General features: G+C 43.8%; 1 protein-coding gene across 2 annotated transcripts in view; it reads left to right on the top strand.

Moving 5' to 3' along the window:
* The window catches only part of PCYT1A (phosphate cytidylyltransferase 1A, choline), a 43,460-nt gene extending 28,254 nt beyond the window's left edge, over positions 1–15,206 (top strand). For both annotated transcript variants that reach the window (XM_041002651.1, XM_041002650.1), the window contains 6 exons: positions 1,660–1,776; positions 2,429–2,580; positions 5,640–5,718; positions 6,504–6,646; positions 10,218–10,406; positions 11,269–15,206. In XM_041002651.1, coding sequence (XP_040858585.1) covers positions 1,660–1,776; positions 2,429–2,580; positions 5,640–5,718; positions 6,504–6,646; positions 10,218–10,406; positions 11,269–11,475 — 887 coding nt within the window. In that variant the 3' untranslated portion in view covers positions 11,476–15,206. The remainder of the gene's footprint in view (positions 1–1,659; positions 1,777–2,428; positions 2,581–5,639; positions 5,719–6,503; positions 6,647–10,217; positions 10,407–11,268) is intronic.
* The last annotated feature ends 477 nt before the right edge of the window (positions 15,207–15,683 follow it).

Here is a 15,683-nt window from a genome sequence, read left to right as displayed (position 1 = left end):
GTCTAAAAGCTGCAAGGAACCAATTTCCTCTTCCTTGCTTAGGACAGGAGGGAGATGTTCCCATCCCTGCCATCAGTCAGCAATGACTGATGAGATTCTGGCTGTAGTGCCCAGAAGGATGTAGACACTCCTGCTATCAATTTTCTGCTGCTACAGTGAAGTATCTCTTCCTTTATTCACATCATGGGAGCATGTTTTGAACTGCTTAAATTTAATATATGAAACATGCTAAACCATTCTATCAGTTTCATTATCAGTGTGCTAATTAGTTTGGCACCTTAGGAGATCGTTTCCTGGCTTATCTTTTTTAGGCCATTGTCACTAAAAATAAATTGCCAGTTTTCCATTATTCTCACCAATGGAGAGGAGAAGAAAAGTTCTAAAATATTTGCATTTGACTTGTAACTATTTGCTATATTACCTCTATTAAAGCTATATGCACGCTGTAAAGGAAGGAGTGCTTCAAGGAGTTCTGTTATGCTAGACCAGGTACTGAGGGCAAATCTGGAGCTGAGATGCAGTAAGTTGGTAACTGGCCAGTTTAGGAACTTGCTCTCCTTTTTCAGTTTGTCCCTCTCTGACTCATCCTTTCTCTGGGCTGTAGTGCCAGGGCCGGGGGAATAGGGAGATGGTAAAGGCAGAGAGTGTCTTCAGAGCAAAGCCTGAACTATCAGTAATTAAGGCAGCTTGCAAAGAGAAGACAGGGTAGTCAGAGTAGAGTTTGATTGTTTAAGGGTACTTTAAAAAGTTTGTGAAGAAATGAAACTAAAAGATAAACCTAGGAGCCAGAGTTAGGATGCAGCAGGATAAGCCTCTGCATTGCTGGCACCCTCTATCAGAACCCAGGTCCAGTTTGAGTATCAACTGCTCTGCTTCTTGCCCTCTGCTAATCTGGCTAACGTGCTTGGAAAAGCAGAAGATGGCAGAATTCAGGGGGCCAGCCACCTATGTGTGGGACCTGGATGCCGTTCCAAGTTTCTGGCTTTAGCCTGACCCAGCTCTGGCTTTTTGGGCCATTTGGGGAGTACAACAATTGACGAAATATTTCTTCCTCTTTGTCACTTCCTCTTTGTCACAATTACTCTTTGTCACTCTGACTTTCAAATAAATCAGTACTTTAAAAAAACTAATTTATTTTGGTGCAAGAACTTTTGGAATGCATGTATATATGAACTCTTCAAAATGCCATTAAATGTATATTATGAAAAAAAATATTCATAGCCTTCAAAATTTTGCAACAAAATAAACTTAGCTGTCCATTTCATTTTTCTACAAATCTTTTGAAGTTTCTGTGTACTGTGTTTTAACATAATTGAAGAATCAAACTAAAGGTGAAGATTTTTAAGTTTAACACTTAAATCTTTTTAATAACTCCTTTTACTTCTAAAATAATTTTAAGTTAAAAAATCACATTTTGATTCTTTTAATCCGGGAAAATTTTATATAACAGTACAGAGGAAATCAAGAAGACATTTTTTTATTCAAGGATGTATGTGATGTTGTGCACAACTCCAAAACATCCCCAGAATTAGGGTGAAAGCTTAGAAAATTCTTTGAGATGGATACAGCTGTAGGACAGTCACGTGGTACCGTTTTCATTTGTCAGACATGAAACCTTTAAGAAATGTTTTTATGATAAATTCTTCCATTTGAATTCAGGTGAACGGCCTGTGAGAGTTTATGCAGATGGAATATTTGACTTATTTCATTCTGGTCATGCCCGGGCTCTGATGCAAGCAAAGAACCTTTTCCCTAATACATACCTCATTGTGGGAGGTAAGAAAACATATGAAAGACTCTAAGTGTTATCCATTTAGAAGATTACAGAGATTGCTTGCTCTCTCCTGCCTTGTACCTTAGTCCTTGTATCAGAATCAAACAGGAAGTACAGGAAGTCCTGGCAACATAAGCTGGGAGAGAGGAACTCCAAGGTCATGCATTGCCTTGAGCTGCCCAGCATTTGCCACCCTGTTTGCAGTTACGTTTCTGTAGGCATGAGAGCGACACTGGCCCCTTTTGCCTGCTGAAGAATAACATTTGCTCTAGTTTTTAGCTTATCATTTCAAATCCACTGGGATGTGAAAGGCTGCTAAAGCCAAAGCTGTGTGGGCCAGCCAACTGTTGTGAAAATAAAACATTTTTTTAGAAATTTAACTAATGCACGAATGTGCTGGCAGCTCATTTCAAGGATCTTAGTCCTCTGTCTTACTCGCTCTTCTCCGAAGTGTAGATACTCTGTTCATTGAGTGTTGTTGCAGGTGTGTGAATGATGAGAAACAGTTGTTCCCAGATTGAGCTACATCTAGATTTTTCTCCAGGTGGGGAGGATGGTTACAGTCCTAGAAGGTGGGAGAACCTGGGAGAGGTTGGTCAATGAGGAATGGCTAAGCAAAGGGGACCTCACAACTTTGTGATGTGGTGAACTCAGTCTGCAGTGACGAGCTGACGCACAACTTCAAAGGCTTTACGGTGATGAATGAAAACGAGCGCTACGACGCAGTGCAGCACTGCCGCTATGTGGATGAAGTGGTCAGAAACGCCCCCTGGACCCTGACTCCCGAGTTCCTGGCAGAACACAGGGTAAGAAACTCAGCACACGTCTCCATTCCTTCTTCTGGAATCTTTCCTACGCTCAAGGTTCTGGCACCTGGCCTCATTTTCTACTTCTACCTCAATGTAAATTTCACACAGGGGAGATGACAGGTGTGTTATTGCTATGAGTGGTCATCCCTGACATTTATGGGGTTTGAAGATCTGCAGAACCTTTACATCCCTGTGTTCCATTTGCCCTACCTAACAGTCGTACCAGGTATAACTTAGTATCTCTATTTTGCAGATGAGGAACGAGGCCTAGAGAAACCAAATAACTTGTCCCACTATTATTAAGAGGACTAGGAATTGAGCTGTTCAGTTCTGTGATGCTTCCCCCACACTGTAGATACCCTCACTTTTATAGCATGCTGTGCCAGTCTCTTTAGACTATTCATGCCCCAGTCATACCCTCAGGAAGTTCACATTCTAAGCAAACAAAGCATGTTAACACAGGCTTCTCTTTTTTTATTATTATTATATTTTGACAATCCTTACATAGTTAGTTAGGGTAAAAAGGTTCAAGGGCTACAGGAAAGTGGGTAAGACTATTATTTTTTGCATATTGCTTCCTGCATGTTTAAAGGAGGGTATTAAGGGAGAAGGCCCACCCAATTTCCCACCCTCCCAAGGTCCCGGATGTAGGGTATGCTCTGAGGTTCTTGCTCGAGTGGTTTTGATATTTCAACAGTTATGAATCGCTGCCAATCTTGCCACTCCAAGCACTATGAGGTCTTTGAAGAATCCACTGATTGACATAGTCCATCATACAGTCTCTGTTTGCCCCGTATTTCGCTGCCAAGATATGGCTGAGGTAGTTGGTTGACCTGTTCTGTCTTCTCTCTTTTCTTGGTTAGGGTTCTGAGTCCAGCATTTTGATTGGGGACATCTCCAAAGAAACTTTGTCTGAGGTGTTCTCAAACCAGATTCTTGTATGTGCTAGCAAGTACAGGGCGCGGCACAGTCCATTGCCCCAATCAGCTGGTGGTTGCAATTGCTGGGTTGGTTCTGTTTTCACTCCCGACTTCCACTGGAACCAATGGGTGGTGCAGTCCATCCTGGTTCTACCCAGCACATACTCGGCCCTCACATAAACCAGTGGGAGCTGCAGCCTAGTTGGAGCGACCCGCAATAACCCCCACTAGATCCGCCCCCTACCCTGGTTTGCCAGTATGTGTAGCAATAGTCCAGTCTGTCCCCCACCCCATTCCACCCCAACCCCTGTCCTGGTTTTATGCCTTTCCGTGGAAGTGGTAACCCAAGAGGGAGGAGCCCACTGTTTCCCTCCCAGGCCTCTCCCACTCCCGGATTATGCACTCTCCAGATAGTTCTGTGGTTTGACTTGACAGAACTAGCCCCCAGTGCCAGCTTCTGCCAGCTGATGCTGTGGCTAAGCCCAAAAAATCCTCACCCACTCTAATTTCGTTTGCATCAGTAGGAATAATCAGCCCAGCCTGGGTTTTCCCTGATCTAGTCCACATGAGGTGTACAGGTGTTGTAGCCCTGTCTAGCCTGGTCTGCTCCCATCCCAGCCCACGCTCTCCAGCAGGAGTAGCTGTCCAGCAAAGGAACCCTCCCTTATTCCCCTGCTTGCTCTGCCCCCTCCCTTCCTTGTTCTCACGCTTGCTGGTTGGGCGCTGTGGTCACTTCCGGTACAGGCAACCTCACCTTGGCATTCCGTATTGTGCACTAATCTTTGTTGCGACCAAACCTGGCTCGACTCACACTGTTAACACAGACTTCTCTTGTTTGACTTAATTTTAGTTTCAGGATTTCGCTTTTGGGTTAGAAATTGTGTAGGATTAGAAACGAAGAATGTTCTCCACACTTACTCTGAGTTACTCTGTGAATTATTGCACATTAAAGCAGTAGGGTTTCTGTAAAAGGTGGGCATAGAAGATAGGAAGGACTTACCAGGCTGAGTTGGAAGCCTTCCAGCTTGAAGAACCAGCAAGCCCTTTTAGCCCTCCATAGGGTTAGGTGGGATGCTAAGGTGACTTGTTCTGTAAGCATAGAATAAAGGTAGCCAAGATATTTCTAAAACAATATTTATGTGTGTCTGAAGCTAGGGGTAATGTATTCTAGCTGTTTATGATCAGGACAGACCTCTTAGAGTCCTCTAGCTTTTCTGCATCAGCACTTAATGTAGCCAAATGGCACCAAAGGTGATGAGCAAAATTCTCAACCACACGGCCAAGCAGGCCCAAGCAGAGTATGTGGTTAGGGTGACTAACAACTTCCTTTTCCCATGTTACCAGTAGATACCCAATCATGAGTCTGCATGCCCCCCACTCTTGACTGTGCTGCCTGTGGATCCTGACAGATTGTCATGGGTAATTAAGATTTTAGCTGAGAGGTCCTGATGAGCACACTCTACTGCAGTGGCTTCTGGGAGTTGGATGTAGTGCTAGCCTGTTCAGAAAAGAGGGAGAGTTAGTTTATCTCCCAGAGAGGTTACTGATCCCAGTGCCATTACTTTCTTCTCCCTCTTGCAAAAAGTGTTGACAGTCATAAAGTGATAGATCATGAGACCTAATGATCTTTGGAGGCTTTGAATTTCCCAAGAATATAGATGTGTCTATTCCAGGGAAAGGGTTCTTGTGCGATTTGTAAGTTTCCCCTTTATTCATAAACTGGAAAAAGGAAATGATTAATAAAGAAGTGACTATGTTTTCATACTTCTAGAAACCCTTATATGGCCAATCACAAGAGGATATGACGATTTCCTTTTTCCAAGGCTCCATTTGCTAACTAGCTCAGCAGCAAATACTGTTGCCTTGCTGAGCATAATGTGACTAGAGTACCGTGAAGGTGCTATAGAATGGCTGGAAAAGAAACTGACTAGCTTCACATTTATAATCAGTAAATAACTTAGCTCGGTGGTATGTGATGGATCATGGAATTGATGAGCAAAATGAGAGATACAGACAGAAAATTCATGAGGGGCCTAGTCTCTGCTTACTGTTCTTTTTTGGGGGCCTCAGGGTATTTTCTGAGTCTTTCTGAATGACAGTTATTCTGGGTTTTGAATGATGTTTCCTTATTTTCAGATTGATTTTGTAGCACATGATGATATCCCTTATTCTTCTGCTGGGAGTGATGATGTGTATAAGCACATCAAGGAAGCAGGTGAGTAAACTGATGTGCAGTCTCATTTCTTAAAAAGGCTTTATTCATTTATTTTGGAAGTTAAAATTACAGAAAGAGATGAGCGGAGACACACAGAGAGAAAGAGAATGAAAGAGAGCTTCCATCTGCCACTTCACTCTCTAGATGGCTGCAGTGCCCAGTGCTGGACAAAGTGAAAGCCAGGAGCTAGGACCTTCGTTAAACCTCACATGTGGGTGCAGGGGCTGAAAGATTTGGGCCATCCTCTGCTGCTTTTCCCAGGCCATTAGCAGGGAGCTGGATCAGAAACAGAACAAGTGAACTGGCGTGCATACAGGATGCCAGCCTTGTGGACATTGGCTGTGCTCACTAAACCACAGTGCTGGCTCTACAGTCTCATTTTTATGAAGTCTCAAAGTGGCTACGGAAATTCAGCTATATCTTACATTTTAGAGGAAAATCCATACACTGAGAAATTCAACATCCTCTTTGTGGTCACCTTTTGGATTAAAGGTAAAGATGAGCACAGCATCAACATCTGCTACTTTTTAGCCTGAATATCTATTTTTAGTGTCTCTCTTAATTCAGGAAACTTCCCCCACTTCCATATTTTTCTCATTAACAAGGCCACGTAGTTCCTTTCTTTCCTTTAGTCTGTGATGCAGTCTTCCATGTAATGTTAGCATCTCTATGCTTGACTCTGTAATAATAAATTCCACTTCTTAAGGAAGATACTGTTGCCCAGTTTCCATCTGCTTCCTGAGGATTCCAGAACATCACAGTATTTGTATGTGTTCTTGAGTTAGGCATGTTTGCTCCAACGCAGAGGACCGAAGGCATCTCCACATCAGACATCATTACCCGAATTGTCCGTGACTATGATGTGTATGCAAGACGAAACCTGCAGAGAGGCTACACGGCCAAGGAGCTCAACGTCAGCTTTATCAACGTGAGTCCCACCTCCCTGACCCTGGAGGACTCCTGTTGCCTCCAACTGTAAACCTTGCCTTTCTGTCTGTTGTAATGATCACTCCCAGAAACTAATGAATCGCTCTTGGTAGGTAACACTGTGCTGAGCTCTTCACAGAAGCAGAGGGAGTTTTCTGCCCTTTGGTCGAGCATCAACATATTTATACAAGGACACATAGCCAATTAAACAAATGAGGATGTGTGGCTTCTGTAGTACAGTATTTATATCAAGATACTTTTAACAGTGATACTTACTTTTCCCTTTTTTAATGGGATCTTCTGATGACAGCTGTGGCTTCTCACCCCTCAGGTGATAACATTTTGCTTGTAATTTCCCCACATGAACCAAAATGATGAGAATTTACTTTTGAGATCTTAAGTTTCCTTAGCTCAATATTATCCTATAAAAACGCTATATATTATATATGTAAATTATACCCCAGTAAATCTTAAAAAGAAGGTTATTAACCAAATCTTCTATGTAATTATGCTATGAAAGTAGGTAAAATAGTTTCATTTGAGTATTCAGTTAAATCCTGTTAACTTCCCTCCCACAGAATCATTATCTGTTTTCTCAAAAGATTCAGATTTTTAAAAATTCTAAACATTTCCTTTGTACTTAGTAGTCTGGAATTATGAACATACTTTTCATGTGACTAAAAATTCCATACCTGCCCCCACATCAGATAAGATCTAAGAGCATAACTTGTATTTTGCAGGTAAGCATACCTTGAAATACTCAAATATAAAACACACAATTCATAGGCTAAAGTCCTTGCCTTGCACACGCCGGGATCCCATATGGGCGCCAGTTCTAATCCCAGCAGCCTCTTCCCATCCAGCTCCCTGCTTGTGGCCTGGGAAAGCAGTTGAGGCCGACCAAAAGCCTTGGGACCTTGTACCCATGAAGGAGACTCGGAAGAAGTTCCAAGCTCCTGGCTTCAGATTGGCGCAGCACCGACCATTGTGACTACTTAGGGAGTGAATCAACGGTCAGAAGATCTTCCCCTGTCTCTCCTCCTCTCTTTATATCTGACTTTTCAATTAAAAAATAAATCTTAAAACACACATACACACCCCTCATGTTAAAATCTAAAGAATAAGGTATTGATGTGGAGGAAAAATCCAGGACAATAAAAAAGTAAAATCTAGTACTTTCATTTTTATTTTATTGTACTTGGCTCATTCTTGAAAATACTGTACAGTGATCTTATTACTCTCTTTATGTCTTCATCTAGGATGAAATTTTGTGTCTTGTCAAATGTGTTTAGATTCTAAGTTTGTTTTATTTTATTTTTAATTCTTTTATTTTGATAATTTTACATAAAGAGAGTAATAAGATCAGGAAAAGCCCACTATTTCCCTCCTAAGCCACTCCCACTCCCGGATTATGCACTCTCCTCCAGCTGGTTCTGTGGTTTAACTTGACAGAATTAGCCCCCAGTGCCAGCTTCTGCCAGCTGATGCTGTGGATAAGCCCAAAAAATCCTCACCCACTCTGATTTATGTTTGCACCAATAGGAACAATCAGCCCAGCCTTGCTTTTCCCTGATCTAGTCCACATGAGGTCCACAGGTGTTGCAGCCCTGCCTAGTCTGGGCTGCCCCCATCCCAGCTCATACTCTCCAGTGGGAGTAGCTGTCCAGCAGAGGAGCCCTCCACATTCCTCCTGCTGGCTTTGTCCCCTCCCTCCTTGGTTCTTACATGTGCTGCTTGGGCACTGCAGCCCAGTCTGGTACGGCTCACCTCACCTTGGCATTTGCCAGTGAGTGTTGTAGCCTGGCCCGGCCCATCCCCAGTTCCAGCTGGTGAAGGTTATAGCCTAGCCCAGCCAGCAGGCATCCAATCCCAGCCGTAATGTGCACTGGTTTGTATTGCGACCATACCTGGCCCGACCCATACTCTGTTCTGATGCTTGAATGCACTAGTGGTTGATGTGAACTTGTTCAGCCTGGTCTGCCCCCCAACCTATGCCAAATGTATGCTGGTGGGCACCTTTCCCTGGCCTGGTCTGGGCTGCTCCCTATCGTGCTTCTTGCACTCACCTGCAGGGACTGTGTCCTGCCAGAGGAGTTGCCCAGGCTCCTCCATCAGAACCTCTCAGTGCCAGATCTCGTGCATACCAGTAGTCCATGAGCCAGCTCTACTTAGTCCACCTCCTGTTTTAACAGGAACAGTGGCTTTTTCTGACTGGCCTTGAAGCCATTCTGATTCTTACTGTTGGATGTTTCAGCCCAGCCAAGGCTCATGCATACCCAGACACAGCTAACCACATGGTTTAGTAGGGGCAATGACCTAGCCTAGTCCATCCTACATCTACCCTGTTCCTCCAGAACACCGATTGGTGCTGGAGTCTAGCCCGGCCTGGTATGTCCAGTCCCAGTCTACACTTGTGCCAAGGAAGACTTCAGCCATGTCCAGACCAGAACTCAGCCCTCACTGCAGTCCCCGCACTCACCAGTAGGAACCCCAACCCAGTTAGGGTATCTTCTTAGCTTCCCAATAGGGCCTATTCCCAGCCATAGATTGCATGTATGCCATGGTTGCTCTGTCCCAGCTTGGCATAGCCTCTCACCTGTCTTGGCTTTAGCCTTTGATGCTGTGGCCTAGAATCCCTGTTTCATGCAGACCAGTCAGTGTAAGAGCCTAGTGTGCCATGACCTATGCTCCATCCTGATTTCTGTTCTTTCTTGAGAGTTAAGGTTTGCTTGGCCCTGCCCAGTCCTCCTCCTTCCAGTTGCAGCTCGGCCCACCTCACATCCTGTTTTAGGATGCATATTCGGGTGCTGCTGCCTTGACCTGCCCAGACTGTTGTGGGTTCCTTTACCCGTGAGTGATGGCAGGTTCCATGGTCACACCTAGCTCAGCCCATCAACACCCCTGCTCATGAGCTAATCACTTGTATTTCCACAGGGTTGGGCCCACACTTCCCCCAGAGAATACCCATGGATCTGGTTCTCTCACATGTTGGTTAGTTGTCTTGCCCCTGCCATGTGTGACCCATCCCTTGTTCCGCCACTCAGTCAAGTACTGGTACCTACCCCTGCCAGACAGGCCCCCAACCATAGCTTTCGTGTGGACTGGTATGTGGCAGTCAGTGGTGCTCCTATGCTAACAGTCCATCTAAGGATTCCCACGTGGGTTGGTGAATTAGTCTGGCCCAAATAGAACTTATGGACTCTCCCCTCCAAACCCTCAGATTTCAGTCCCCATGCTTGCCAGCAAGTTCTGTGACCCCATTGCTTGGAATCACACAGAATTCATCCCTCACCTAGACTTTGACTTTGGTTGCTATATATCTATCCATGAGTAAGCCTACCCTGTACACTTAATTTAGTCCCAAGCATACACGGCGTTAAAATTATTATACTTTTTGTATAAAATCACTAACCAGAGCATGTCTTACCCATTCTGCTAAAGAAGTGTGCAGTAGACTAAAGTACAGCCAGAGAGTCAAGTCTGAGAAGAACATCAGTAGAATGCTTGAGCCTTTTTTTCCTTGGTCTTTTGGTTGGAAAAGTTATTTCTCAAAGCACTATTTCTTTACCTAGGAGAAAAAGTACCACTTGCAAGAGCGCGTTGATAAAGTAAAGAAGAAGGTGAAAGATGTGGAAGAAAAGTCAAAAGAATTTGTTCAGAAGGTGGAGGAAAAAAGCATTGACCTGATTCAAAAATGGGAAGAGAAATCCCGAGAATTCATTGGAAGTTTCCTGGAAATGTTTGGTCCAGAAGGAGCCCTGGTATGTTCTTTTCCATTAGGCAGAGTATGAAATTTTAGGAGAATCTGGAGAAGTTCAGTGGTGTGAGAGGAATTAGTAAATCCTTCAGCAGAAAGGGATGTTGACATTCAGAAGTTATCTTGTCAGTTCCCTTTGTCTAGGGAAAACTAAGTTTCAGCTCTCCCCAGGAAGTTCTTTATAAGCTTTCTAGAAAGAGGCTACACATGATCCTAAATATTTTTTTGCCAGCTCCCCATCAACCTGGAAATCTGATGACAAGGTGAATGAGTAGCCTTGACCAGCTTACTCTTCTACATTATAATTTTAAATAGAATTTTAAATTTAAATAAAGAACAGGAAAAAGTAAATTGTCCCACCACATAGAGCCACTGCAGGGTCCCTAGGAAAAGATGATCATTCTCATCTTGAAGAATAGCAGTCTTTTTAAACCAATTTTTAAAAATCAGCAAGTAGACTCTTAGCTATTAGGATGGTTCTGTTAGGGGCTTTTCGATACTAAAATAGTTTACTTAGAAAGAAGATGGAGTTTAGAGAACTTTACAACTGGGTTGTAAAGGGTTTATCTTTATCTGCATGAGTCCTTTTGTGTTTAGCTGGAATTTGGACCACGACTAATTCCTTTGACTTAACAATCAAGGATTTGATAACTGTGAATAAGCAAGTTGGAAAAAACTCATAAATAAATAGCATACATAGACCACTCCATGGAGGGAATTGCTTAGAATTCTAGTTCTGTCCCTGCCCTGCTTTGTTTCCTCACCTTTCACATTGAGGAGGAGACTCATAATAACCTAAATGATACTCCAGTGGTGAGGAGGATGGTTCAGAGGTGTCTCCTAACTGTTGTTTTTGATCTCCCCAGAAACATATGCTGAAAGAAGGGAAAGGCCGGATGCTGCAGGCCATCAGTCCCCGGCAGAGCCCCAGCAGCAGCCCAACCCGTGAACGCTCCCCCTCACCCTCTTTCCGATGGCCCTTCTCTGGGAAGACTTCCCCGACTTCCTCGCCGGCAAATCTCTCCAGGCACAAGGCTGCAGCCTATGATATCAGTGAGGATGAAGAAGACTAAGTTTTTATTCCTGCTTTCCTCTCCTCTCCTCTCTGTCCCATCACCTTCAGAGGCTCTCTGTTGAATCCCACATTGTGATACCAACACTAAACCTAAGGACAGCTGCAAAGAAAAGACAGTTGGGGCAGAAAGAGGACCTGGGAATGGGGGAAGCAAAGCAGCCTGTCTTCCAGGAAGCATCTGTCACCCATCCCGAGAAGGAGGCTGGCTGTACCTTAGAAGCCTCTTCTACATCCATATACCCTCCCTAAGGACTTTGCTTTACTGTTTATGTTCATGTGATCTTGACAGGGAAATTGTCATTTTTATTAATTTTTTAAAAGATTAGTCTTTCAAATATAATAAGTAGAACTAATTTTTTGCCCCTGAGGAGTGGGCAGAAGAAGGAAGTGGTATACTACCCAGAGGCCTTTTCTTCCTGACACACTGTAGAATTTGCCCTTTGAAGCAAAGCGGCTCGCACTAAGCCTTTCAGACCATGAGCCATGCTAATGGTGGGTGATTTGGGGGGAAATACCTAACTTTTTGTTTCCTTTAAAAAAAAAAAGAAAACAAAACTGAGCTACAGTCTCCAGTCCCCCAAACGTGCACTGGCACAGGTCTCAGTGTGGCTATAGGAAGAAGGAGATCAGAGCCGAATTCTCTTACTCCCTGAGGAGTTTCTTGTTGGACCCAATGGGGTCCATGAAGACACTGATGGGGATGGAACCAGACCACACGGCATCATCAGCTGCTCTCTGCTGTGTTCATCTTCTCAGAACATTCTGTTGCCCAGTTATTTGGGAGCTCTTTCCTGCAATCTACCTTTAAAGGAAGGAACACTTTGAGGGTCTACTGTGATTGAGGAGGGGAGTAGACAGTGTTCAAGCCCATATCAAGTCAGTTTAGATTCGTTTCCTCCTGGAAGGAAGTCCCTGGCCCTGCTGCTCCTATTTTATTGGTGTTGTCAGCTCTTTACAGAGAGTACTTTACAGTTTGGACTTGATCTGTTCATTTGTGTTGCTCATGGCCATATTAACTATTTAGAGAGATTTGCACAGAACATAAGAGGCTAACGCATAAGGAAGCATAAAGATGCTTCTTTGTTTCAACAGCCTTATGTTGACCTTGACCCTCTTAAGAAGGTTCTTTAAGTAGAACCATATGCCTTGGAGTGTTTCTTTACCTGTACAAGCTGTAACTGTCAAGGACTTCTGCCCAGCTCTCCTGCCGCAAGCCACAAAGCATGGGCTCACCAGACACCCTCCCTCCTTCCCAGTTGTGCCTGTTGGTTGTAGCCCCACCTCCCCTGTTAGGTTGCCCAAGAGGATTTAGCACTTGAATTGCAAATCAAAGAGTACTGATACTTAGCATTTGCTGTCCAGCATTGTATCTCGTCAGTTACATGACTAGTATACTACCATCTGTCAGTAATCCTGTAACTGGATTAAGGAGACAGTGGTTTAGATCCGGGTCTCACCCCCTTTCATTCATAAACATCCCTTGTCAGTGGGGAGTTTTGGTGTTTTCAGCAAAGAAAATCACATTTTTCTTGCTCCTGTGCTAGAGCTGTGAGCATCTCATCTCATGGTCCCTTCTGAACCCTAGGAAAAGCTGCTCTTCTGTCTGAGCCCCAACAGCTGCCATTCTGCCTGCCAGCACTGCAGGGTAACCTCGGCTTCTCCCTCATTGCAGCTCAGCTCCTTGGTGCCAGGGAAGTCAAAGAGAGGAACCAAGGCGGGGGGAGCCTCTTGTCCCTATGGCCCATGAAAATGACATTTCTAACTCTGCTCATGCAGTGCTGTTTTCATTGCCAAATTTGGAATCCTTTCTTTGAAATAGTTGTGATTGATATTTCCCACATGGTGCAGCTTCATCTGGTCTTAGATTTAGGTTTTCAGCTTCCATCTTCCCTTTTAGGAATTCTACCTGTTTCTATCTAATTTATTCTCTGTAGTCTAGAAAGGTAGCCAGGTCATCGCTGAGCCTATCCTGCTGTTTTCCCAGAGAGGACACATTGCCCTGGCGTATTTGGGTGGGAAGGAAGATGCCTCTCTAATGTATTGCCTGGATCCCAGAGCTTTGCGCCCTTCCTCTCAACTCCCAGCAGGCCGCGCTTGGTCTGCTCTCCACTTGGACTGGCACCTCCGGGCTGACCAGGTCTGAGAGACTGCTGGGATTAGGGTCAGCTGACGCCCATGGTCTTGGAAGGCTCCTTCGCCCCTTCTGGTAAGCCCTTACTGCCTCAGTCTACCAACACTGGTGTATTTTCAAATAATTTTGACTGAAAACAAAAAACTTTTATAATGTGATGTGTTCAACCCTTTAGAGGTAAATGTGATCTTAAGAATTGGACAAGGGTGAGCAGGTGGAGAAAGTCATTGGAATGATACACTATTTGATCATTTGTGCCTAATTAAATGAAGTTTGAGGTCTATGCACCATGACCATGCCTGTGATCTGTAATTCTCCAAATATTCATGTTTGAGACTGTGGAAGCCATTTCTCTGAATCCCAGAGAAGGAAACAGTCAGCAGAGACAGGAGAGCCTATAGAAGTTTCTTGGCCTTGCAGCCTCCATCTGCAACAGCGAAGGAAGTCCAAGACAGAGGCCCCATAGCTTCTGAGGAGATGCCCCTTCAGCTGCTCCCTTGAGGTGGGCCGGCAGGAAACTTGCCCTTTTCACATACACTGGGCTCAGGACACTGAGAACCCAAGTGGAAACTTCAGAGGAACAGAAATGGATTGATTGTAGTGCTGCAGCAGCTGCTGCTGATAGCTGGGGCCAAGACGATGACTTGCAGAGACTCGGATCCGAAGCTGGATGTGGTGAAGAGGAAATGTGAAGGAAGCCGAGAAAGCTCGTGACTCTTCAAGATCACTGATAACATCTTAGGCAGCACCTGAGTGAGACTCAGCTTACCTGTGGCCCCCACCACTCATCAGTCTCTAGCTAGATCCTGTTCAATGGTTCTGCCCAGGGCTTTGTTTCTTTGTGAGCAGTTTATCTTCTGGAAGGCATTGCCTTTTGAATCCTGTTTCAAATCTCTTGTCTAAAAATCTTTCCAGAACAATCTATTATGCTGCTCTTTAATTCCTTAAAAACCAGAGTTCCAGTATTTTATGTCATCTCACCAGAAGGTGAACCAACATAGGTAGACAAATGCTCCCTTGACTGTGTTTTTTAAATAATAGTATTTTTAAGCTCATCAATATAAGTATTTCTAAAAGTTATATTTTTAAAAGTCACAGCAATGATTGGTTTTATGTTTTCTTATAAAATAGATTGTCATGGAGCACAAAAAAATGTGTCCTAGCTTCTATTTTTCCAAAGGAAGTAGTAGAACGTGTTCCTGGGATTATACTACTAAATGTTCATTTTCTCAGAAATAAACAAGATCTTTCAGTCTGCCAAAGGTTTAAGTTAGAACACGGGTTAAGATAAGATGACTCGGCTGTGTGCCTTTGCGTTTGGATGAGCCTTTACCCTTCTTAGGGAGGTGCTGATGGGAGCACAGAAACCTGATGGGTTGGCTCTTTTGTATTAGGGATCCCGAAAAGGAAAAAAAAAAAAATCTTGGAGAAAACTGCTGGCCTTGGCATGAGTGTTTACCCAACACCAGTATGAGTCCACAGGGAAGTTTCCTCGATTGGAAATCAGTGTATCATTTTCCTGTCTGAGAGTTATTCATCTGTTCAGTTTTTTTGGCTTTTGTCATTTAGCCAAATAAAGGCAAATGTGGGTTTACCTAATGTTCCATTTCCCGTGTTTTTGACTTAGTATACGGATGTATACACATTTTATGTATTGGGGATTTTTACTTATGCTCTCAATTCCTTTGCTTTTGCTTCCTAACTCCTGTCTTCAAAACTGTCTTCATGGGTCATCTTATTGAGTGATTCCTTTTACAGTGTGGCAGATAGACAAACATACACAAAAAAAGAAAAGGCATTGACACACAAAGGGAAGTTCCAGATCTCCCTGGTTCCTTTAAGACTTTGTTTGAACTGCTGTGGGTTTGTTTGGTCAAGTACCACTCCTGTTTGTATACAGGCTCTCTCCCCGCTTTGGTCTGCTTTGGGAAAGCTAAGTAGCCATTCAGTATTCAAGCTTATAAAGGGCCAATAGTGGCACCCACAGAGGCTATGTGCTCCATCATAGAGTTTCAGAATTCATCCTCTTTATTGTTAAAAAAAAAAAATTTTCCCTGAGCAATATTCAAACATTT

The sequence above is a fragment of the Ochotona curzoniae genome, unplaced genomic scaffold, assembly GCF_017591425.1.
Source record: "Ochotona curzoniae isolate NIBS_2020 unplaced genomic scaffold, NIBS_Ocur_1.0 scaffold_2587, whole genome shotgun sequence".
Lineage (NCBI taxonomy): Eukaryota > Metazoa > Chordata > Mammalia > Lagomorpha > Ochotonidae > Ochotona > Ochotona curzoniae.
The sequence above is the reverse complement of the archived record's forward strand: the minus strand, read 5'-3'. Positions and strand labels throughout refer to the sequence as shown.